At 27.5% G+C, this 26,360-nt stretch overlaps 2 protein-coding genes across 3 annotated transcripts in view; one reads left to right on the plus strand and one right to left on the minus strand.

The window, feature by feature from the left end:
* Positions 1-1,564: 1,564 nt before the first annotated feature.
* Positions 1,565-11,806, minus strand: LOC124810297 (beta-2 adrenergic receptor). Of its 2 annotated transcripts, none has more exons than XM_065818751.1 (2): positions 11,694-11,806; positions 1,565-3,012 (listed from the first exon to the last, which is right to left on the minus strand). In XM_065818751.1, the coding sequence occupies exon 2, from the start codon at positions 3,003-3,005 to the stop codon at positions 2,019-2,021; it is 987 nt and encodes a 328-aa protein (XP_065674823.1). In that variant the 5' UTR covers positions 3,006-3,012; positions 11,694-11,806; the 3' UTR covers positions 1,565-2,018. The 2 variants fall into 2 exon arrangements, with proteins under 2 accessions (XP_065674823.1, XP_065674822.1); XM_065818750.1 differs by lacking the exon at positions 11,694-11,806 and adding an exon at positions 5,909-6,232.
* A 14,516-nt stretch (positions 11,807-26,322) lies between these two features.
* The window catches only part of LOC136091936 (E3 SUMO-protein ligase KIAA1586-like), a 798-nt gene continuing 760 nt past the window's right edge, over positions 26,323-26,360 (plus strand). The window contains exon 1 of the mRNA XM_065819656.1: positions 26,323-26,360. This exon is cut by the window's right edge and continues 760 nt beyond it. Within this exon, the coding sequence (XP_065675728.1) occupies positions 26,323-26,360 (38 nt within the window).

The following is a 26,360-nucleotide window of genomic DNA, read 5'->3' on the forward strand; positions in this document are numbered from 1 at the left end:
TTATATGTGGAATGAAGCTCAATACCCTAAACATTTAAAACTTAAAAAGTCTTGGGACCAATTTGTCTAGCAATTGAAGACTTAGAGAAAAGAGTAACGTTTTTTTTTAAATGTCCTAGAAAAATCAATTAACAAGTTTGAAAAGCCTGCAAAAATCCTTGCAAACCCAACTGTTCAAGTTTTAATTATTTAAAGCATCAAATAAAGGATCCAAAAACTTAGATTTGTTATTTGATGCAGCTAACCCGAGACCAGTTGCTAGTGAACGAGTATTTTCAGTTGCGTAATTTAAACAATTTTTTCAAATTGAGCAAGTATTTTCAATTGTACAAATGCAGGCAATATTTTTACAAAAATATTGAAATTAAGAACAAGGCTTAATCACCGTTCAATTGACACTTTATGTTTTTTTTAAAACGCTTTTTCCTTAGGAATTACTTAAATAGGTGAAATACTGTAAATATTGTTTGTAATTTTAATTTTTTGCTTTTGAAAGTTGTTTAAGTTACCTATAAACCTATTCGTTGTTCTGCGTAAGTTATGTGTACCTTTGTGTGCATGTGTTCTGTGTAAGTATGTGTAATCCATTATTTTATATTTTGACTTTGATATTGTGTTTTTTTTTAATTTTACATAAATTAAATATTTCTCCTAATTCAAACTTTATTTAAAAAATTTGAGAACCGATTAAAAGCAGTTCTCGAGTTTTCGAATTAATCGCCTAATTTTTGAATTAACAGGGTAATTTACGAATTAACCCACTATAGGAACTTTTTCATTTTTCAGCAAGTTATCACAACCTATAAACAGCAGGCCCGCTGGACTTTTTCTTAATTTTTGAAAATAAAATTTAAATGCGAGATCAAAAAAAATGTTCGTAACTTTTTTTTTGCCGAAAATAGTTTTTTGTAAATTTTCAATAAGTTAAAGTAGATAAAATTACGCTTCGAGCGGTACCAAATTTATCTTTATCTAAACTTTGTCCAGGTTAGCCCGTTTTATACCAATTTTGACTAGACTATTAATAAAGATTCATAAAACCGATTTGCATTAAAAGTTAAAAGGTATTTTTGGTCATAAGTTTGCAGACTTTAAATTTTGTAGCTTATTAAATTTTTAGTAATTTTGTCTGAAAGCTGTTGATATAAAGAATAAACTCTTTATAATATATTTGAATATATATGAACATACTTAAATATGGAGTTTTTTTCATGTTTCAAAGTTGCTTCGCTCAAACATCAAAAAAAGTTGTCAACGGCCTTGTATTATAAAATTGTGGGATACTGGAATATAGAGTATCTTGATCCAAAAATTTTCGAATTTGAGTAGTATGATTTTTTCAAACTTAGGCACATTTGATCTTACTTAAAGTTTTTAGATTCAGATTTTAAAATAATGTTTACATGAAGAATCATATTAGTTATAGTTAAAAGGTAGACCTGGGACCTGGTTACCTGGGACCTGGGCTAGTTAGATACATAAATTTGTGATCTTTTTAATATATATTTTTTAAACATTAAATTGCAGTTTGGAAAAATATAAATTTATAAAGCACAATCAGATGTCAAACGTTCTTGTTTTTTTTTACCTAAAAGTATCCAAATAAATTTTATGTAGTTTATATGTTTAAATAAAAAATAAAAAAGTTTTACAGTTTAAAGTTACTATTTCTAATTTAAATAATAAATGTAGCCAGTTAGCCTCATTGTCGTGGTGCCAATTAACACTAAGAAAGATTGGAGAGAAAAAAATCTAATGTTACTAGTAGGAGTAAACTCTTCATGGCTAATATCTTTTAAACAATACGTCAGGAAGATTAATAAGTAAGTGAATAATTAACACAAATTTAACTCTCGAGTAACAACTCTAAATAATAATACGTCTGGAAAACCAATTATGAATAACACAAATTTGACTCATGAGTAATAACTGTAGCTCAGCACGGTTTCTCATAACTTATTGAAATGGTTAGATTGTAGAAACAAATCTTATCCACATATTTATCATATAAATATGTTTCATATTTGTGACATATTTGCGTACGCTTCGCATGTAGTAGAAACGGCTTTCATACTATCTTTTTTTAAAAAAAGCAGTCTAAATCGGAATTCTTTGACAGTTAAACAGTAAATCATAGGTGCTCCAAGTGAGTTTAAAAATCCTATATATTTTATTGCAAACTCTATGTTACTTCTATCGGTAGAGTTTTTAAAATTTTTTGAGAAACAATACTTTGGACAAAACTTCCCTAATACATAATAGATAACTGACGGTGTCCAACAAATAGCATAGCAAATTGACACAAGAAATGCAATTTTTAGAACAATCCTAGCATTATCAGATAAACTTTTGCCTTCTCTTCGATCTCTACCAGATTGATTTTCAATATTTTGAATATGTTTAAAAATGCAACTGTAGAAAAACAGTATTACAAGATAAGGAATGAAGCAATTTAAAATAAGCATTGTTATTGTCCAAGCATTTGAAGGGCGATAAATGCAAGAATCATTTTCTTGATTCGTAATATGTTGTGAGGGTGCTTTATAAAATGGAATTAAACACAGCGCTGTAACATAAATCCAAGATGCGATTGTAATAATTCTTACTGTTTTTATTTTAATCAATGTTCTATATTTAAAAATAAAAGCTGTAGCAATGTATCGGTCTAAGGCTATAAGTAGAACGCAAAATATTGACATATAGTATGTTATCATGTATAAAAAGCGAAAAGAATCGCAGACAAAGTTATCCCAAAATCTACTTTGAATTTTAATTTTTTTTATAGCATAAATTGGAATGACAAACATTCCTTGTAATAAATCCACTACCAATATATTGATTATAAAATGTACGGACGGTCTAGTTAACATTTTCTTTGATTTTCTTATTATAACAAGACATCCAGCATTAACCGTTGTGGTAGTTGTTGAAAGCACAAAAAGAGAAGCAATCGCTGCGTATGCGTTTGGTTCATTTGGCAGCGAAGTTTGAGTAGTAATGTTCATGTTGTTACTATCAACGATAAATTTAGAAACATTCACGTTTTTAAAATACAGCAATAAAAAAAAAATAAGTAAATTAGTATGCCTAATAAAAGTGTAGTAATTGTATAATGTATATATGCTTTGAAAATCTTTTTATGCAATAAAAGTACAAACGAAGTCAGCTTTGAAAATCTTTTTATAAAATCTACGTTCTATTTATAAATTCTATTAATTTTTATTGTTGTAGAATTAAAAATTAAAAGACTTTTCATTTTTCCTGTGCAATGACATCATTTTATGTTAAGACAACGCAAAGATAACGCAAATGGCGGAGGTAAAATAGAAAAAAAGTTGACGGTAAAATGGAAAAAAATATAAACGAATCGTTTATCTTTTTTTTTCTATTTTACTGTCAACTTTTTTTCTATTTCAAACGATGTCAACATTTTTTCTATTTTAAACGATTTTTCTATTTTAAACGATAACTAAACGATGAAAAGAAAAAAGAAAAAGATTATTTAAAAAAACCAAAAACAAAAATAAAGGATATAAATAAATATATGTAACAAATAATATAGGGAGTAATATATAGTGAATAATACATAACCAATAATATATAACAATATTTGAAAAAAAACAACTTAAAAACAAGATTAAAGGAGATAAATATAAAAAATAACTAGGGTTTTATTTTGTTTATGTAAAAATCTAATTACAAATATTTTTTATCCGTTTATCTATGTTTTCATTAATAGATGGCATTCTATTTCGTGACGTTAAAATTCGCGGCCATCATACTGTATGGCAAATAGAGTGTTTTTTAGCGTAAAAAAGCGAGCGTTTATTAGCGTAACGTATTTAATTGCAGCTATTTAGATAACATACCTTGTAGCAGATAGATTTTTAAAGATTATTTTTAAATAAATTTATGTAGAATTTAATTCTCTGTCTCACAATATAAGTAATTTATTTTTTCTTAAAAAAGAACTCTATTAAATAACTTGACTTTAAAAGTGTATTATATTACAATACACCTCCGAAAACAAAAACTTTTAATGCTTTGGAGTGCTTTATATACAGTTTACTTATTCGCAAATTACTTATAACTTATAAGTAATGTGAGAATAAGTAAACTGTATATAAAGTACTCCAAAGTATTCAAAAAGTAATGTGAGAATAAGTCAACTGTATATAAAGTACTCCAAAGTATTCAAAAAGTAATGTGAGAATAAGTCAACTGTATATAAAGTACTCCAAAGTATTCAAAAAGTAATGTGAGAATAAGTCAACTGTATATAAAGTACTCCAAAGTATTCAAAAAGTAATGTGAGAATAAGTCAACTGTATATAAAGTACTCCAAAGTATTCAAAAAGTAATGTGAGAATAAGTCAACTGTATATAAAGTACTCCAAAGTATTCAAAAAGTAATGTGAGAATAAGTCAACTGTATATAAAGTACTCCAAAGTATTCAAAAAGTAATGTGAGAATAAGTCAACTGTATATAAAGTACTCCAAAGTATTCAAAAAAAAATTTTTATTTTTATATTTTTACTTTTGTTTTACATTTTTACCATCTTCTCTTAAGTATTATAACGCATAAGATTTTACTACATGGATTAATATACAACACTGAAGTTAGAGCTTGTGCTTTTTTTATATATATATTTTTATCAATTTACTAACATACATAACTCAGACACAGTGAACACATTTTGGTTGTTTAAGCATGTTTAATAACTTATTAAATTGTATTTATATTTTAAAATGCAATGTATATAAATAATATGCTGAATTACTTATTAAATTGCTTTAGTATATTAAAAGTATTTAATAATAATTAACAACATCAATAATTGGCAACAAGCGAAACTACAAACTTAGAAAAATGTGTCATTATAGAGGCAATCAACACCCGTGCTTTAAACGTAGACAAGTTGCAGAGGATCCAAATGATTATAATTTTATTATAATTTTCAAATTGTTGAAATTATGTGTGTATCTTTTTGCTGTCATGTCAAGAGTGTTTTTCATAAAACAGACTTTTTATTGACAAATTAACTTTTCACATGGGCGTTGTTCATAAGTTAAGCTTTAAATTTAAAAGTTTGCTTAAAAGCATTGTTTTTTTGACACGAATCTTTAAAAAAATTTTTAAAATAAGTTGTAACATTTCAAGGACTTCTATAAACAATAATAGTAAATACGTAATAGATCTGTAAGTATTAAAACATTTTCAAGTAATCAATAAAATTAAATAGAAGATCTATTTCATTTAATTGATTAGTGCGCAATGAGTTTCTCAGAAGAGGTGACTCTTTGTTGTTTAAAGATGTTGTTGGTTGTGGCCTTACGTACAATTCTATATATTACTACACACTGAAAGTAAAGTGTGTTGGACATGTGCAGTTTTTTTCTGATTTCATTGAGTTCAATGATGAATGTAAAAACTGGAACTTAATAATGGATCTCAATAATGACTTAATAACACAATCTTTTGTTGATCCTATAAACTAACATGATTCTGAATGTTTTAAGTTACTAGATTTTTAAGGAATAAATTTTTAAATACACATTTCAAAAATATGCTTAAAAAAATGCTGGACTAGCATGCTTAAAATAATATACATTACAACTTTTTTTAGAATTGTGTACTATATAAAGTACAACTTCTCTAATTTGAATTTTATAGGTGAAAATAAAAGTTTGAATAAAGAGATTTTTTAATTATAGAAACTTGGTTTATTTATTTTTATTGTACATTCTAAAAGAGATTGTTTTTAAACGTGTGTGAAAATATTGTTGTTTTTTCTTCATAGAAACTATAAATTATTTTATCCTTGTCAATAAAACTATGCCAAGTACTTGTTTTGTTAACGGTTGCTCAAGTCTAATTGAGACCATGGTGGTGACAAGATTTCTTACCTGCTATTATTAAGCATCAAGATAGTAAAATGCTTGAGTTGTCATCTAAGAGACGCTGCGAGTAGATTGCAACAGTTAATTGGCAAAAAGAACCAACCAATGTTTACATCGTGACGTCAATCGAACACCATTTATATTGCTCATTTATGTTTGTTTAAAAAGCTCTTGAACTCCACCCCTCTTCCTCACTCCTACCCCAAACGTGAGGGGCAACAAGTTGATAAAATGTTATTTATACTATTCTCAACTAGATTTATATTCATCGATAAATTTAAAGTTTCATAAATTGATACGAACATACTTGATTTATTCTGCTGATTTGACGTCATCTTTGTTTTTTCTATATTACTTTTACTATATTTTGTTTTGTAACAATTTTTATCTTAACATTACAGTACGTCTATTGACTGTCTATGTTATTAAGTCAGACAAGAAAACTAAAACAAAAAAAATTGTAAGCTAGTAAAAATTATAATCATCCCAGAAAAGCCAAGCCAAAATTAAGGACGGATTAGACCACTGCGAACTAGCTAAAATAAAGAAAATAAAAAAGAATTACTGATGGCAAACAGTCTAAGAGTCTGAAATGGTAAAAAAAAAAAAAGTCAACAGAAAAAAGCTTTATTTAAAGTATATATAACATTAAGTTGTAACAACTGATGTAAATGAGAATTACTGTGGACCAATAGGTTAGATATATGTGTGTTGTAATGCATGGCAATTTAGAAGTGATTTCGATGAGAAAGGAAACTGTAGCATGTGTTGCCTCAAAGGTAAAGTACTGTTACCGCCTATTGAAGCAAGAGATTTTTTTTGGAGATTACTTTAAGGTGAAGATGAGCAAAGTAAAGCATTAAAGCAAAGATTCGTTCATGCAACAATAGTTTGTCTTTTATATCAAGAAGTGGATCTGGCATGAAACGTTTGGAGGACCTTTAGTAATGAGAGTACATGGACAGGTTTATAACAATTTAGGAACTTATAGAAGTTCGGATACATGATGATACGTCTTTTTATAGAATTGGAAAGAAACTTTATTGTGACTTAGATTCAGTGTTAGCAGCTCAGTTGGATTTAGAGTTTGTAGCTCAGTGGGATTCAAATTTGAGAAAAGTTAATGGATTCAGTAAATAATTAAAACCAATGAAGAAGTCATAAAACTTGAAGAAAAACGAACAAGGAAAATAGAACATCTAATTAAGGAATGCGTGATGACATTGACAGAAAAAGTGGGTTAGCGTGTTTGCAATCGAGTTTACAAAAATACATACAATACACCAAGAGTACCTGAAGTTGCATTTTTATTTTGTAATAAAAACAAAAATAAATAATGTAATGTGGAAGTTTCTCTTCCACATTACATTGTTTATTTTTGATATACAGGTCTATTAAAGAGAGTTCTATAAGAAAAAAATATTGTTTCTCACTAAGTAGTGATTTGTTACGACATACTGTTATATTCCCAAAAGGCTAACTGATGTTCAAATCAAAGCAACAAAATAGCAATAGAAGGGTAACAACTACACAGCAAACCTATTTGAACAAAATTGTTCGTAATCCAACGTTGCATGCGGAAAAATTGTTTCAGGCAGGGGCGTGTCTAGGGGATGTCTGTTACGTTGTTGGACGTACCCAAAAAAAATATTGTTGGGAAAAAAAAGTATATAATAATTAAAACCAAATTGAAGAAATAGTTAAACAAAATTGAAACGGTAGGAAAGTAAGTAAAAGCCGGAATACAGAATACTATAACAGTTTCATAATTTTGAGAATAAAAATTATGGAAAACCTTGGCCCATTAAAGCTCGCAAGTAATTGACCTGATTAAGTCTTTCATTTAAAACATCAAGAACTGATGGATAGTTTGATCAAAAAGAAAATATTTGGAAAAGTAATATCATGGAAATTTGTTATTGAATTCCAGAGAAGAAGGTTTTCCAAATTCATATGTTTTGTTTACATTAGCTGTTGATTAGAAAAATCGAAATGCAAATGAAGTAGACCAATATGGTTTAGCAGAAATTCTAGATCATTAGCAAGACAAAGAACTTTATGGTATTATACAAAAAATGGATCATTATGTAAGTAGCCCTTGTATGATTTATGGTAGATGTTCAAAAAAAATTTGAAAAATTTAGGAGGAGGGGGGAGGGATGAAGTTAAAAGGCTTTTTTTTGTTTTTTCGTTCCTAGCCTCCAACCATCGCAATTTTATGCAAAACCTCATTATTTGACATAAGTACTAACATACAAATGTTTGGAGTTTTCTCCGTTTCTGGAAGTTAACTATCTCAGACATCTAAAAATTCTGGGTCCATCACTGGTACTAGGTACTATATCGTTACTAAAAGTAAGATATAGGCCTAATAGTAAACGAAAATATTTTTATCCCCTATTTTTTTGAATTAAGAAATCCTTACCGAAATAATGTCACTAAACTTTTCTTTGTACTAATCTTTCATTAAAAAAAATATAGATTTTATCACTTCAGCTTTATCAAATTATAAATTTTATTTTTTAAAAGCTGTTAACGGGAAAAGAACTCGTTTAGTATTAATAACCTTAAAGTATCATTAACCTTATCGGAAACAAAGGCTTTTTCAAATAGAAAGATAAGCGCGTATGTTATCAGTTTTTAATTAATAAAATGTAATAATTTTTACTTCTATAACTATTCATATCTCAAAAAAAAAGAAGAAATTAGAAATAAAGGTTTAAAAAAGGTTATATGCTACTACATATAACTTTTACGGCGCGTAACTTAAAAGTTAATCATAAACTCAATATTTAAAATTCAACCTAAATAAAACATTTAATAACTATATATAAAAACCTTTTAATAGCCCTTTAGAAACAAAACTTTTAATCGCCCTTTAAAAACAAAACTTTTAATAGCGTTAAATAAACATAAAACGAGTACACAGAGTAAAAATTTCATAAAGTCTTCGTTAGATTTTTTCTGAGGAAAAATACGTTTGAGATTTTTACTTCCTTCAATGAAGAGAGTAAAAATCTCATATGTATTTTCTACTCTACACAATGATTTAGAAACACTTGAAATTTGGCCAAAATATAGTTTTTTGAGTAGCGAAATTTGAACAATGTTATTAGCTAACTATTTTCTACAGTTTCTTATATTTCTAACGGTATAACAAAATCAGTACTGTAATAATAGATTTAATTGTTAATTTTTGTTTGAAAATGACCAAACACAGTTCTTTTTTATCGTTAAAATTTTATCATTATTAAAACTTAATTTAGTCCCTAAATACAAAACCTTACATTTCAATTTTCATTGTATACAAAGATAATAGATAAATTTATTTTAATTTATAAAAAAATGTAAATATGTATTGTAAAAAAATGTAAATATGTATTGATACATCTTAATTTAAAAATGCAACTTTTATGAGTTTAAACTGATTTTTATAGTGCTAGGACTTTTTACCTTAGATTTCCTTCGCGAAGTCAATTCTTTTTTTAAAGAGAGTTTGTATCATTCTGTTAGAAACTAAAAAAGTTAGCTGCCCCAGCTTGCTCCATTTTGAAATAATGTGGTTTTAAAAAGTTGATTTTATAAAAAAATTAACGATGTAAAAGCTAATAGGACATATATATACATATACATGTCGTATTAGAACACGCTGGCGCTGAATATTTTTTTATAAATATACCCTGCGAAATAATAACTTTTTAAATGAACTACCTTAGTCTGTTTTGTATTGCTCACCCTGGACCTTATTTGTGGAGTAAAATAGTTTTGCCGAGTTTCGACTTCCCAATATCATAAAATTAAATCATAAATTGGATATATTTATATATTTTAAGCAGTATGTATTTTCATTATATCATTCTATTATTTATATATTATTTTCATTTTATGATTCTTTATTTTTCAATTTTAACTGTTTATGTGCAAAATGTAATTGACGGAAACTAATAAGAATATTCAAAAAAGGTGTGCGCGCGCATATATATATATATATATATATATATATATATATATATATATATATATATATATATATATATATATATATATATATATATATATATATATATATATATATATATATATATTAAAAAGATAAAAAGGGGAGAAAAATGTAAGAAAAAAAAAAGAATGAATGCATATGCAAATATGTATGTATGCTACTTTTGGAGGTGAACCATCCCTTTTCAGTGGTTTGGCGTTTTAGTCGATATGAGCGTAAACGCACCGACGTTTTGTAAATAATACAGCGACACCTTCGTAAGGCTTCTTAGTTTCTTTTGCATAACTTTTGGATAATCAAGATGTGTATTTATACATGTAGTACACCAGTATAAATATTATTTTATTATGTTCGAATAATTAGATTTTAATAATCGTATTCGACAAATAAGATTAAGTGGGCGCAAGACGATATATTTATTTTGAAAATTATAGATGTTTTTATTCGCATTATATTTTTAAACTATTGTTATTTTAAACGTGATATTTATTTTGAAATAAATAGAAATTATTGTTCACATGTTTTAGCGGTTATGAAGACGGTTAGCGAGTATGAAGTAGTTTGATGGATGCAAGCAGTACATAACATATCAAGAAAAGAAAGAAAACAATAAACTTAAAAACCTTTGTTAAAAAAGTTCTAATTTCACTAACACCGGTTCTCTGTGCTTGATTTATATTTACTTATCCAAATATACATTTACACATACACATTTATGTAATAAGAATTTACAACTAAGATTTGAACTAATAATAAAAAAAAAAAACTACTAAAACAATTTTAAAGATTATAATAATATATAAATAATATTATAAACTTAATTGTGAAACAAATATTATTTGTGTAAAAAGAATTTAACAACAAAGGTTGAAATTAACAATAAAAAAGCGACAAAAACAATTGTAAAATTTATATAAACAATATTATAAATTTGATTTTGAAACATAAACGGCGTATGAATGGCGTATGGTTTATTAATTTAAACAGATGCTGCAGTAAAACAGATGCTGCAGTAAAACAGTTAAAAACCCTGACAACATTAAAAGTTAATGTTGTCAAGATTTTTAACTGTTTTACTGCAGCTAAAAAGTTAAATCCTGACAACATTAAAAGTTACAGAAAGAACTTATAAAAACCTTTAAAAAAAGTTTTCAAATAATATTTCATTAGCATTAGGGTCCTAAGTCGACATACTGTGTGTGACAAGCCAATTAGATTTTCTTAGAGCTCCTTAATAACTAGTAAAATAGAAATAATAATTAAAAAAAATAACAAGAAAAAAATAACTAAAAATTATATTATTTATTATTTATTTTTTATTTTTTTGATTTTTTTTTTTTAGAAAATAAATGGCTTAACGGCAAGACATTTTGCCTTCAATATTTTTTTATTTATCTAATAGTACCCTTTTTATTCAGAACCAAATAATAAATTTACTTATAAAACCAAAAAAAACGTAGGTCTTGATATTTTGTTAAAAATAGTTGTCGATTCAATTTGTGGGAAAAATTTATGTTTATCTAATTGTATACGATTTTTTTTTTTTTTTTGCTATTTAAATCTATTACAACAATTCCAAATATCTTTTTAAACTTTGCAAAAAATACCGTATAAGGCTAGCATCCTTATTTAACGTCATAAAACCCGTAAAAGAGTCAAGATTTTATAATATATAGTTATAAACCCTATAATCATAAACCATATTATACCATTTGAATACTCTTGAAACTGTGTGAAGTTGGATGTTTTAAAAACTTTAAACAACTTATAACGTTCCAAATAACACTTTACCTTATAATATTATTTAAACCAATTATTGCGTAAACTTTTGTTGCCTGTAATACAAACACAATAAATCTTTATAATATTATTTACAAAATTTCAAAGAAAAAGTTTTTATCAGGAGGTTGAGACAAACTTTCGTCTGATTCAATTTGGCGCTGTTTTAAACGTCACACGAGAAACTTTGTAAACAAAAAGACATAAGAGAATCTTGTAGATATACTTAATATATATATATATATATATATATATATATATATATATATATATATATATATATATATATATATATATATATATATATATATATATATATATATATATATATATATATATATATATATATATATATATATATATAGTTCTATAGTTTGTTGGCTTTAGGAAGAGCGGAAGGAAAAAAGTGATTCTTACGCCAACACACACGTCACTTTTAATTACTTTTGACTTTCGTCCAACATTTCCGTGTTGGACGAAAGTAAAAACCATTAATTTAATTACAAATTAATCGTTTTTTAAAAAAACCACAAAAACGCAAATTTAATTGACCAGAATGTTTTTAAAAACATTCTGAATGTTTTTATAACATTTTGAATGTTTTTAACAATATAAACAATGTTTTTATTTTTATTTTTTTTAATAAAATGTTTTTATTTTTATTTTTTTTAATAAAATGTTTTTATTTTTATTTTTTTTAATAAAATGTTTTTATTTTTATTTTTTTTTACTGTAAATCATGCGCGGAGTGTTGCTACATCGACTATCTTATAGCCTGACTCGCAAGGGAGTGCTGCTACATCGACTGACAAATAGCCTGACTCGCAAGGGAGTGCTGCTACATCGACTGACAAATAGCCTGACTCGCAAGGGAGTGCTGCTACATCGACTGACAAATAGCCTGACCCGCAAGGGAGTGCTGCTACATCGACTGAGGGTTTGGTTGGGGCAGGCAGTCTATCATTATTAAAAAAAAAAAATTCCGGTCTTGCATTTTAATTTTTACTTTTTGTCAACAAAATATCGAAAAAACTTTCGGACAACATCTAAGGGTTCTATATATATATATATATATATATATATATATTAAAATATAATAAATTTATATTTTATACATATATAATTTAATATATATTTAAGATATAAAATTTATACTCGATGTAAGTATATAAAAGTTATATTTAATATTAAAACTTATATTTATACATTTAATGTCGGCAATTATCATTTAACAAGGTAATGGATGTAATTAAGAAGAGTTAAATGAGTTTATGGGAGTAAAAAGTCTCTTTAAAAAGTTATTTAGTCTCAGCAAGTAAATGTTTTATTAATGTCATATTTTTAAGTATATATAATTTACGGCGTAATGCCACTCAGTTGCGTTGCAAATTGAATGTTATCCTTTGTTATTAAAATCGTTTTGTTGTGACAAATCAAAGAAAAGCCGGTTAACAAAACCTTGTCTGGTTTATAGAAAAATGAATTAGCAAGTAAACAAAGTTTTATTGACTGTATTCCGAAACTGCGAGCAAAAAGAAATAATGACAATTTTTAACTTGCCAAATAAGATTAATAAAAAAACTTTTAATAATAATTATTTATTTGACACTTGATTTATTTATAAAAATTTTTATCGTGAATTGATCTTGCAAAGATAACTTCTTGAAAAAAACAACTCAACAACAAACAAAATTTCTACTGTGTTTGTCACTTGACATTAGTGACATTTCATAGTGACCGTTCTAAATGACTCAATAGGTTCTCATATATCTAAGAAACAAAATTATAACCAAATGTATTTGAAAGAAAATGGTTTAACTCAAAAGAAAAATGTTTGTCGCTTGAGACCATGATCAAAGACTTACATAAAATAATTATTAATTCCGGATTTGTTAAGAATCCAAATAAAATGGAGGTAGTATCATGCCAAAAGCAGCTTTGGTCTAGTGGTAGAGTGCTCGCCTAGTAAACGAGAAGTTCCGAATTTGATTCCTACCACGTCCCTGGTAGTACCGCGCTCAACTTGAGTTGAGTGCTCAATTTAAGATGAGCCGAAAAGCAATAGTTTCTCAGTGCAGCGGCATTGTTCGTCAAGATTCCTGTTTTTTCAGTTATAGAATTGAGAGAAGGTTGTAACTGCAATTTAAATGGCCTCCTCAATTGTAATGACCTTCTCGGCCTTAGTGAGGTAAATTAACTAAAAAAACTATAAAAATAATTCAAGTCTATTGCTCCATAGAAGATAAAGATCTGCTAAAAACTGTTGAGTTTATTAACAACTCCAAAGAAAAAAAGCGCAGGAAAAAAAGACAAAGAAAACAAAAAGAGAGAAACCGAGTTATTTTATCGATGTAAGAAAAGTTGCGTTTCAGACAAAAGCATTTGCTAAATTGAAAAGCTGATATGTGTCATGTTGTTATGAAATTTGTGGTAAATCAAAATGCATTGTCAATTGAACTGAGGTTGCCAGAAAAGTTTGTAGAATCTCCTATACAAAGTTGCATCCTTTTGAGTCATTTGTCAAACGTTTTTTGATACTTTTCTTTGCGTATACTTTAAAGTAAACTTCAAAATATACTTTAAGTAATTTAAGTATACTTTAAAAGGAATACTGAAGAAAGTAAAAAAAAAAAACCATATGTAAAAATAAAACTCTTAAACATGCGCAATGGCTTACGAAACTATTGACTCTGAAACGAAACAATTAAACTTTTTTGAAACCGATAACAACATTTTACTTAACGACTTTTATGACGCAGATAAACAACATTTTACTTAACGACTTTTATGACGCAGATAAACAACTTTTTACTTAGCGACTTTTATGACGCAGATAAATAACTTTTTACTTAGCGACTTTTATGACGCAGATAAATAACTTTTTAACTTTTTACTAGATTTTAACTTGCCATACTTTGATATTGAAATTTTTAAAACGCAATTAAAAACAGATATAAAAAATATTATGGTGATACTCATCAATATCAAAAGTTTAAATTTAAATATAGACAAACCAAAAAACTTTCTTTTAGAATGCAATTTTTTATTTAACATGATTTGTCTTACAGAATCATGGTGTAATCATGGTGTAATGATCTCAAAAGAATTCAAATTTTCAGATTCCTAATTATAAAATTATTTTATTTGAAAAAAAAAACGCTCAAAATGGGAGGGGGAATTTTAGCTTACATTCAAAGCAAAAATTGTACCTATTTGAAAATTGTACAATGTATATTTAAAGAATTGAGATTGGTCTATAATTGCTAATTGAGATACATCTGCAATAAGCAATTATAGACCAATCTCAATTCTCAACCAAACCAAGTCTCTCTATATTTTCTAAACTCCTTGAAAGAATAATTTACAACAGACTGTATAAATATTTAATAAAACACAGGAAACAGAACAACGGAACATGCTATCCTAGATCTCATTAATATCATTAGCACTTCCTTTAATGATGAGAAATTTGTTTTAGAAGTCTTTATTGATCTTACAAAGGCGTTTGACACAGAAGACCACGCAATACTACTAAAAAAAAAGGAAAAATATGGCATAAAAAATCAAACTATGAAATGGTTTGTTAACTATCTAGACAACAGACACCAACGTGTTACCATAGATCCCGTTAACAACTCAAAACAACTAAAAATTAAATGTGCGGTCTCTCAAGTGGTGTGCGGTCTCTCAAGTGGTGTGTGGTCTCTCAAGTGGTGTGCGGTCTCTCAAGTGGTGTGCGGTCTCTCAAGTGGTGTGTGGTCTCTCAAGTGGTGTGCGGTCTCTCAAGTGGTGTGCGGTCTCTCAAGTGGTGTGCGGTCTCTCAAGTGGTGTGTGGTCTCTCAAGGATCTATTCTAGCTCCTCTTCTATTTTTAATTTATGTCAACAACCTCCCTCTAGGTCTCATTAAAGTTAGATTGTATAATTTTTGCAGACAACACCAATCTGTTTTATTCTCCTTGCTCAATCAGTGACCTTTTTATAACCGCAAACTTATTAAGCTTGACACATGGTTCAGAGCTAAAAAAATTGTCATTAAAGTTAAACAAAACTAAACAAAACTAAATACATCATTTCACTCCAAAAATTGTCATTAAACTTAAACAAAACTAAATACATTATTTCATCCAACCAAAAAAAAGAGCTACATCAATTTTACAAACTCTTAGTAAAGACAACACAATTATTGAACTCAATCATTTAAATTTTTTGGTGTGCTTCTTGACGATAGGTTATCATGGAATTCTCGCATAAATACCATTATTACAAAAATCTCAAAAAACTTTGATCTACTCTATAAAGCAAGACATTGTCTATCGTTCAAAAATTTAAAACTTCTTCATTTTTCCTTTATACACAGGTATTTATCATGCGCCAATAAAGTGTGGGCAAGTACCCATAAAACTAAAATAAGTTCTCTCTATGTCTATAGAGAAATTCGCGTCAAGAATTATCTTTTATAAATATAAGCTTACTTATGCAAATCCATTGCTAAAACAGATGAATACTTTAAGCATTTACCAAATCAATATATATCAAAACATTTTTTTTTTATGTTTAAACATATATTGGGAACTGTTTCAAGTCGATTTATAAATAACTTTTTTAAATTAATATAAATAAATTTACCAATAGAGCAATTGGAAACTATATAGCACCCTTGAAAAAAAGAAAATTGTCTCAATTCTCTATAGTATATCGTGGTCCTTACCTGTATAACAAATTAATACCAAAAATTCTTCAATATCCCTCCTGAAAAATATGAGTTCCTTAAAAAGCATATCTTAAAAAACTCGTCTTAGATACAAGCAATGATGCAAACTTATTTTGATGATGCAAACTTATTTTGATGATGCAAACTTATTTTGATGATGCAAACTTATTTTGATGATGCAAACTTATTTTGATGATGCAAACTTATTTTGATGACGCAAACTTATTTTGATGACGCAAACTTATTTTACTCATCTTACTCAATTATGAAAATTTTCTAATATCTTATGAGTAATTAAAATATCAAAAATATGTCCGAAAAAAATGATGTTATGTTTATATTATGCTTCTTCTTAATAACACGACTAACTATATTGAGAAATTTAATAAGTAATGAAGGAAATAGTTATGAGTATCAGGGGCGGATCTAGGGTACGTCTAATACGTCTTAAGACGTACCCAAAAATATCAAAAATATAAATTATACTATATTCGATTATTAATTGAATTTTAAAATAGTATATATCTTTTTTACTGAACTGTCAAATTAATAAGATTTAAGTACTACGCTTGCGTTTTACATTTACGGGCAATTGTGAAATAAAAATACCAATGGTTCTTGTTTAAAGCGGTTTTTAAAACGTATATAAAAGTATCTTAACTGGAGGTTTAAGCAATTCTTGATAATTAATATTTACCTAAACAGATCAATAGACGTACCCAATTTTATTTTAATATATAATTAAAAATCTTTTTGAATTTTTTGTTTTGCAATCATCAGGAGGTAAAAATAATAATAATATTCTATAAGTGATAAAATACATCAATAGACGTACCCAGTATTATTTCATTATATTATTTATCTTTATAGTTAATTTAGTTTTCATTATTTATTTTTTAAATATTCTGTTTTTTTTTATAAAAAAAACACTGTCGGACGTACCCTAACACATACACCCTAATATACATACGAATAATTCAAAATATTCAAAATTTGTTTAATTTTAAATGTATTAATTTGTCTGTCCGAGTATTAATTTAAAATGTCAATCAATCAAGAAATTAAAAACATTATGTTACAAAATGATAAAACAAAATTGATTTCTTTGAAAGATATGTTAGAAAAAAATATTAGTTCTTGTAAAGATATTATTATTGTCGACTCTTGCAAAGCAGAAAAAACTCTTAAAATTTTTGAAATCTATCTTCCAAAAAGTTTTAAAGAAAAATATAATGGCAATTTTGTTGTTTTAAGGTAAAGATGTTTGTTCAGGTTCCATAATTTTCTAAATAACTATTTGGTTAATTGTAATGTTATATTGACTGTTAGCTAGTTAAAAATATTTATAAATTTTTCATATAAATACATTAATTATTATATTTTATGTATATCTCAGGTCTCAATCAACTGGAAACTGTCTGTACAGTTCTATCTCCTTGTGTCTAACTGGAAATAACTGTATGGCTAATGATTTAAGATTACAGACCTCAATTGAATTATTCTTAAATGCCGAATTTTATTCTAATCATCCAACTTTTCATAATGCTTTTGTTAATAATACTAGCTCTTTTCTATGCTTTGATAACATTCTTCCTTTATCAGTATCACTAAATTCTTTGGATTCAGGAAAAAAAAGTATAGATTTAGTTCAAGGAGAAGCTATTAATAATTGTAACAATGAAAACTGGTCTTCTTTCCTTTGTATTCTTGCATTATCAAGTGTTTGCAATAAGAAAATAGAATGTTTATATCCAGATTTTGGTCTACATAAGTTTAAAACTTTATTCAGCTCTACTATTGTACCTCGTATAACCTCTTTAAACAATATTGAGTCTTTTTATCTCCTTTTTGTTTTTCTGCTCCATTTCCAACACAACCATTATACCCCTGTGATAATAAAAGAAAACTTAAAACAAAAAATTTCAAATGAAAGCACCAAAATGTCGCAGACTAAAATAAAATTTTATTTCGAGGCCAAACATCAAGATAGTAGTCTTTTATTGGATAATATAAAAAGGAAACCAATGGAAGTCTCTACTCAACCAACATTATCATTATCAAAATTTAGTAAAATTACATGTTGTGAATCATTTTCTTTACCGTCCAATAATTATGATATTGGTTATTTGGTTTCTAACTATACTAGTTATTCAAATGTTGCAAAAACCTTAAGTAATTCTGAACTTCAACATTTAGTTAAATCTGTTTTTGTACCTTGTAAAACATATTCTTTTCCTAAAAATCTGAATGGGCGAAGTTTTCAATTTATGTGGATGGAAAAATTTCCATTGCTCACATATTCGAAAATATTTGATGGAGCCTTCTGTTTGCCATGTGTACTTTTTGGGTGCAATTTTCCATCTGAATGTAGTTTAGTCGAAAGATTATTTAGTGAGCCTTTTGATCGCTGAAATGAAGCTTCTCGTTACTTTCAGATACATGCATTTGGCAAAACCAATGATAGGTCTGTCTGCAGAAATAAAAGCTTACATGTAAAAACTGCTGAAGTTTTATTTTCAATGTCGTCCATTTGGTCTTGTAAAACAGAATCAATAGATATTACATCTCAAAAAATAGTTCAATCACAGATTTCTAAAAACAGACAGTTATTACAACCTATTATTGAAACAATTATTCTCTGTGGACGTCTTGGTCTTTCTTTACGAGGCCATTGAGATGATTCGGAGTTTCATCCTGAAAATAGTGAGTTTTCTAATCATACTGTAGGTAATTTTATTGAATTGTTACATTTTCGTGTTAAAGCTGGTGATAAAGTTCTTGAAGATCATCTTAAATATCATCAATGAAATGCATCTTATATATCTAAGACATCACAAAATCAGTTAGTAAGGTGTTGTGGAGAAGTTATTACTGACACAATAATAGCAGAAATTAAAAATTCTAAATATATTTCTATTATTGCTGATGAAGCTTCTGACAGTTCAAATAAAGAACAGCTATCATTAGTTATACGATTTGTTGATTCGAAGTTTAATATAAGAGAAGAATTTATCAGTTTTTTACATTGCACAAATGGTGTTACTGGTGAAGGATTATTTGATATTTTGTAAAAGTATTTCAGATTTTTCTTTAGATATCATGAATTACCGAGGACAGTCATATGATGGTGCTGGAGCAATGGCTGGTCATAACAAAGGATTGTCCACTCGCATTTTAAATCTAAACGAAAAAGCTTCATTTGTTCATTGCTATAGCCATAGGCTAAATTTAGCTATTTGTGCCTCGTGCAACGTACAATATGTTAAGAATCTTCTGACACATGTTAAAGAAGTATCATATTTTTTTAATCTTTCACCTACGAGACAACAAAAGTTAGAGGAGCATATCAAAAGTACTGTTCCATCGGCTGTTAAAAAAAAGTTAAAAGATGTTTGCAGGACACGTTGGGTGGAAAAAGTAAATGGATTAGACACTTTTCAAGAAATTTTTATTCCTTTGGTCTCTTGTCTTGAAGAGATGTCTTTAAATGTCAGTAAGAGTTTTAATCACTCAACATCTTCAAGTGCATCGTCTCTTCTGAAACTAATTACAGGTTTTGATTTTATTGTTGCTATGTGCATAACAAGAAATGTGTTTGACTTAACTCTTCCCATAACGCGAATGTTGCAGTCAAGGAGTAATGATATTTATGATGGTTTAAATCTTATTTAGGCGTTGAAAGATGTTGATCTTCACTTAGAAATGTAGTTGATCAGTACCATCAAATGTGTTATGAATAGGCTTTAAAAATTGCACAAAATATTAATATAGCCGAAACAAAGCCAAGAACTTCCTTTATTTCCAAAAACAGAGATAATACACCTTCTGAATCTATTTCTGATTATTTTAAGTTTTTATCACGATTTTTTTGTTAGACCATCTCAGTGTTGAACTAGACACAAGGTTTGATGATACTACCTTAAAATGTTATAAAGCACTTGTGCTAGTTCCTAGAAAAATGATTTCAGTAGTGCAATGTTCTCGTGACACCAGTTGGAAAGACTCCATCATATCTTTCAGTGACTTTTATGGAACAGATTTACCGAATCCGCTTGCTTTGTCTGGTGAGCTTGATTTATGGGAAGCCTTCTGGATAAATTTTAAAGGAGATATCCCTTCTAATATTTTCTGAGAATTTAAAAGCGATAAATTTTCCTGGTTTTGAAAACATAAAAGTTTGTCTAAAGTTACTTGCTACCTTTCCATTAACTTCATGTGAGTGTGAGCGGTCATTTTCTTCGCTTCGGCGCCTAAAAAATTACATGCGAAGCACCATGGTTCAGGACCGCCTAAATGGTTTAGCATTAATGAATATTCATACAGAGATAGTTATAGATATAAAAAAAGTCATTGATAAGTTTGCTACTATTAATCGTAGATTAACTTTTAAATAAAATTGAAATAAATATAAAATATATTTAAAAAAAATTTAAAAATATAAAGTTTAAAAAAATACAAATTACTAAAAATAAAAACAGAACAAAAAAAGTCATCTTTATTTGCGACTGGTAAAAAAAAACTGGCTATTTTCATAGCCACAAATCTTTTTAAAACATTATTTGGCATAAAGAAATTATTGGGATACATCGCGTTACATACGTTGGTTTCAGATATATTGTTGTTGCTGTTATCATTCTTTGTAAATGCTATGTTGTAATAATTAAAGTGTAAAGGTTTTTATTTTTTGAAGTTTTATGTATTATGCAAGTTTAAATAGAATAAAGATTTTAAAACTTACTTTTGCTATGCAAAATGTAAAACTAAGATTGCGGCATCTAATTTCTTTATATAAAATTCAATATTTATTATTATAATAAGTAATTATTTTGTTATATTTATATTTTTTATGTTTGTTACAATATAAACATAATATATAATTATTTACGATAAAAATATAAGATGTGTAAAATGTGTAAGATTATAATTTAAAAATGGAATGTGAAAATATTAAGCTAATTTGTGAGTATAAATAAATCTAACTTGTCAATATAAATAAATTTCTAAATTTTATGTAAATATACGATTTTACTATGGTAAGATGTCCTAGTAATATCCTTGCGTATTTTTTTTATAAATACAGAGTTGTCACTAGGGAAGAGCGGTGTCTAACCCCCCACCCCCTACAAAAACTTTATTGAAAAATTAGTCGGCAAATTTAGACTTGTATTAGGCAAGTTGTTAACTATAGTCAGCAAATGTCAGTAAACGATGACTTTTTTTTTTTTAGAAGTAACTCGGCAAAAACATACGTTATTTCCTTCCCCCCCTCCCCCTCCCCCTCCTTGAAGATCTTTTCGGAATGGCCCCGTGTATATATATGGTGTATTAATCCTTCCCCTCCAACTCCGGAATTGTGGGGGGGGGGGGGAGAAGAAAAATTGCTCGTGGAAAAATCAGATGTACCCAAAAAATTTCCTGGATCCGCCCCTGAGTATCCCATAAAACTATTTTTAAAAAAGGGTTCTCGATGACGCAATTTTCTTGAGTACATAACTAAAGGTTTATTTTTCCTTTTTTAAGACTTAATTTATCTTTTCAAAATAAAAACTGTAAAACTATTTTACTTTTTTTTATTGTACATCAAATATATGTTAATATTATTTCAGTTATTATTAAAGCATTTTGATTGTATTTGTAATAAAGTATATATTGCTAAAACTATTCCTAATAAAAGTATATATAGTTAAAGTTATGTAGTTGTATATATATATATATATATATATATATATATATATATATATATATATATATATATATATATATGTATATATATATATATATATATATCACTCCATAGCGGAAATAATTTATTTTAAAAAAAATGTCCACCAGAAACGGTTTGCATTTTTGAAACCACGAAACATCCTAATATAATAATCTAAGTTTTGAAAATATTCCATCAACGTCTTTAAAAAAAAAAGGGGTTAAACGGACAGGTCATGAATTTTCGTTGTTCAAGATAAGTAACTTCCATAAATGCCACAAACTTTAAATTTTGTAATAATAATATTGGTGTCAAATAAAAATGTTTAATAAAAAAATAACAATCATCGAGGTCTGGGAACAATAATAACCAGAAAATTCGGGTCCCACTGTCCCATATGTGGTAGGAAAAGAAAAAAAAAAGTTTTTTTTTTAAAGTCTTTTAAACTAGATCAAAATTTATCAAAAAAATTAATTTATATAAAAAACATTTCTTGTCGTTTAAAAATGGCAACTAAGTAAAGTTTACAATCAACTCTATTTGGGGGATATCAACTTTACAAATTAATAACTTTTCAATGTTTAAATATTTTCTAACTAACTAACAACTTTACATATAAATTTTAATCACGCTCATAATGGCCAAGTTTTTTTTTAATTATTCATCGCGCCCCCTCTTTCATTTAAGTATTTCGACCTTGGGGCCCCAATTAAAAGGTAAAATTTAATACGTTACTTATAAATATATTAAAAAATAATACTTTAATTACATTAAATAAACCTAAATTACTAAATAACAATTTTACGAATGAATTTTAGTCGCGTTCATAATAGTAGAATTTTTTTTAAAATAAAATAGTGCCCCCCTCCTTCCATCCTCCATTCTATTCAAGCATTTCGACCTTGGGGCCCTAGTTTTTAGGTTTGTTGCTAAATCTAATCATCGAGTTATTTTGATAAAAATATACTTTAAATTATTATAAACATACCTATCTTAAAGTTACCTATCTTGAATATCAAAAAATCTTGAAATTGTTCTTATGGTACATATTAATTTGTTTTTCAATTAAAGAACAGTTTAAAAAACACACGTAAATGTTTTTATATATATATATATATATATATATATATATATATATATATATATATATATATATATATATATATATATATATATATATATATATATATATATATATATATGTATATATATATATATATATATATATATATATATATATATATATATATATATATATATATATTTGCATTTACAACTTGTAATAGTTTCCAAAAGATACACATATTTATTAAAGTATTCTTTTTATACTTATACTACTTTAAAGTAGGTATGTCTGGAATTGTATGTAACCATGACTTTAAGCAGGCTTTGTTGATAATCTTTAAGACTACTGGAAGCTTTATATCTACTCTCCCAATATTGTTTAAAATCATAATGAACAGATTCTGAGACTTGTTCAGACCAAAAACCCAACCCTTTATTTGGATTAGAACTGGGAAACTCTTAGACCAAGTTTGACATAGGCCTCTTCGTACTCGTTAGTAGTTAATTCATATCGAGGTAACAAATATTGTTCCTAGACCCCGATGATCGTTATTTTTTTGTTAAACATTCTTATTTGACACCGGTATTATTATAACAAAATTTAAAGTTTGTAGCATTTCTGGAAGTTACCTATCTTGAATACCAAAAATTCATGACCTGTCCATTTAGCCCCCTTTTTTTTAAAAGACGTTGATAGAATATTTTCAAAACTTAGATTATTATATTAGGATGTTTCGTGGTTTCGAAAATGCAAACCGTTTCTGGCGGACATTTTTTTTCAAATAAATTATTTCCGCTACGGTGTGTGCTCTTTACTGTGGTTCTCCACATATATTGGTTTTTCAATCAACATCTGCTCCATTGTTATTGTACTTTTGATCATTTCCTGCGTAAGCAGCTCTTATACATTCTCAATCGGATTTAAATCCGGAGAATTTCCAGGACAATCCATGACATCATTTTTTTTCTTTAAAAAACTTTGTAATAGTTTTATCTTTGTGAAATAGCGCCCCATCATGCATAAAAATGTAATTTTCTTTATTTGGGAACCACTGCGCCAACTGTGGTATTTGTCTATCATTAAGAATTTCCTTATACTGATCTTGTCTCATTGTCCCTTTTACTATATGCTGCCATCAAGTACCTTGAAAACTAATAACCAACCACACCATGACAAATGTAGGATGCTTTACCATTGGCACAATGCAATTTGAGTGAAATTTTCTACCCACTCTTCTTCTATCAAAGCTAGATTTGTCACTCATGACCTGAAAAATGCTCTTATATAATAAACAAACCGAAAACATACACACATAAGGTTTAAAAATATACCAAAATCAAGTTAAATTTTACAATTAAAGATTTTTATTCAGCATTAATTTTTTCTAGTCATCCTCTGTGACCTTTTTATTAATTTATTTTGCCCAGTGTAGACGTTTCTTCACCATAATGTTAATTTTGGTTTACGTGCTGGCCAACGTGAAGTTAAACCAAAATCTTTAAGACGTCTCTGGACTCTGCGTTGGGAAATATCAATTCCCTGTTCATTGACAATTTTGGTCAATAAGTTAACAGGGTGTTTTCTTTGTTTTAGATAAACATCACTAATTTTTCTGTCCGTCCTGGGTGTTGTTAAACTTTTTCTGCCACAAGCGTCTTTAAGAACAGATTGTAAAGGTATGTCAAAATCAAATTTTTGCTTCTCACTCTTTACTGTGCTTTGAGAAATGTTGAGCACCTCAGCTATCTTATATTGTGACATGCTTGTATTTTTTAATAATCCACATATTTCACTTAATTTTTGTGGAAAAAGATCACATGGCCTCCTCATTGCTAAAAAATTAAGGTATTATTTAAAAAGGTTGTGTACTTATCTATAAAAAAATGTGAGAGCTAGATATCCATAGCTTAGTGAATAATAAAATGTAATTGTTAGTCACAAAATAATCTTCACAACGAGGTTGACCTGACAACGAGGTATTTCAATAATTTTGTTATTTATTAAAACTATATTTTTTGTTATTGCATAGAACACAACGGTTCTATGCAATGTCTTGTTCAAACTGACAACATATGGTAAGAAAGACAATAAAAGAAATGAGCAATGTTGTTATTAATAAAATAACATCTTTGGCAACATTCCCAGAGTAAAAATAATGAAAAAGAATAAGTGAGGAGCAACGGTTTTCAGAGGTGTTTTTTTAGTATATATATACAGTGGCGGCGTTAGGGTAGGGCCTGGTTGGGCAATGGCCCAGGCGCCGAATATAAAGGGGCGAAACTAATTGGTTATTTTACCCTTTGCCTTTTTTTTGAATGGGGTTAAATTGAGCTAGGGGCGCCGTAGAAATCTCGCCCAGGGCGCTGGTAGTGCTAAAACCGGCAGTGTATATATATATATATATATATATATATATATATATATATATATATATATATATATATATATATATATATATATATATATATATATATATATATATATATATATATATATATATATATATATATATATTATTTTCTTCCTTTCTTAATAGCGTTCGTTTTTATGATGCCTAATTGTTTGTTTTTTTTCGATTATTAATCTCACAACCCTGCGCATTTTTAAGAAATTTTTTAAGAAATTCTATTGTTTCTGTGCAATGTTTGTCCGAATATTAATCTTACAGTGCCTTACGCTACTTAAAAAAGATCTATTTTTAAAACACAAACTTTACGCTATTTGCAACAGTAATTTTTATTAAACCGTTAATGAATTTCCAGTTATTAGCGTTTTAAATTCAAAGTTATAACTTAATTTATATATTTAAATAGTGATATAAAAATATTAATTAAACAAAATAACGCAAAACTAATTATGAATGGTGGACTACCCTGTTCAGAAAAAAATCAAATTAAATGCAAAAGAAACAGAAGAAATTAAAATTACAACGCCAAATTTACCTTCTGCAGACAATTACACCAATTTTAGCTCGGTTGCAGTACCTGCCAAAAAGTGAAAACACTTGGTGTAGAAGCTAAGATGGGAATAAAAATATCTAAAGAATGGTTCAACTATGAAGTTTCTTATTATGGTGAAGATAGAAAGCAACAGTTAAGTTCGTTACGTAAAAAAAATACTTGATCACAAAAATCTGCTGGACATCAAGCTGCACTAAAGATGGCAGAAGAAGCTAAAAAAGAAACTCTGTCAAACAA

This window comes from Hydra vulgaris, chromosome 15 (genome assembly GCF_038396675.1).
Source record: "Hydra vulgaris chromosome 15, alternate assembly HydraT2T_AEP".
Taxonomy (NCBI): domain Eukaryota; kingdom Metazoa; phylum Cnidaria; class Hydrozoa; order Anthoathecata; family Hydridae; genus Hydra; species Hydra vulgaris.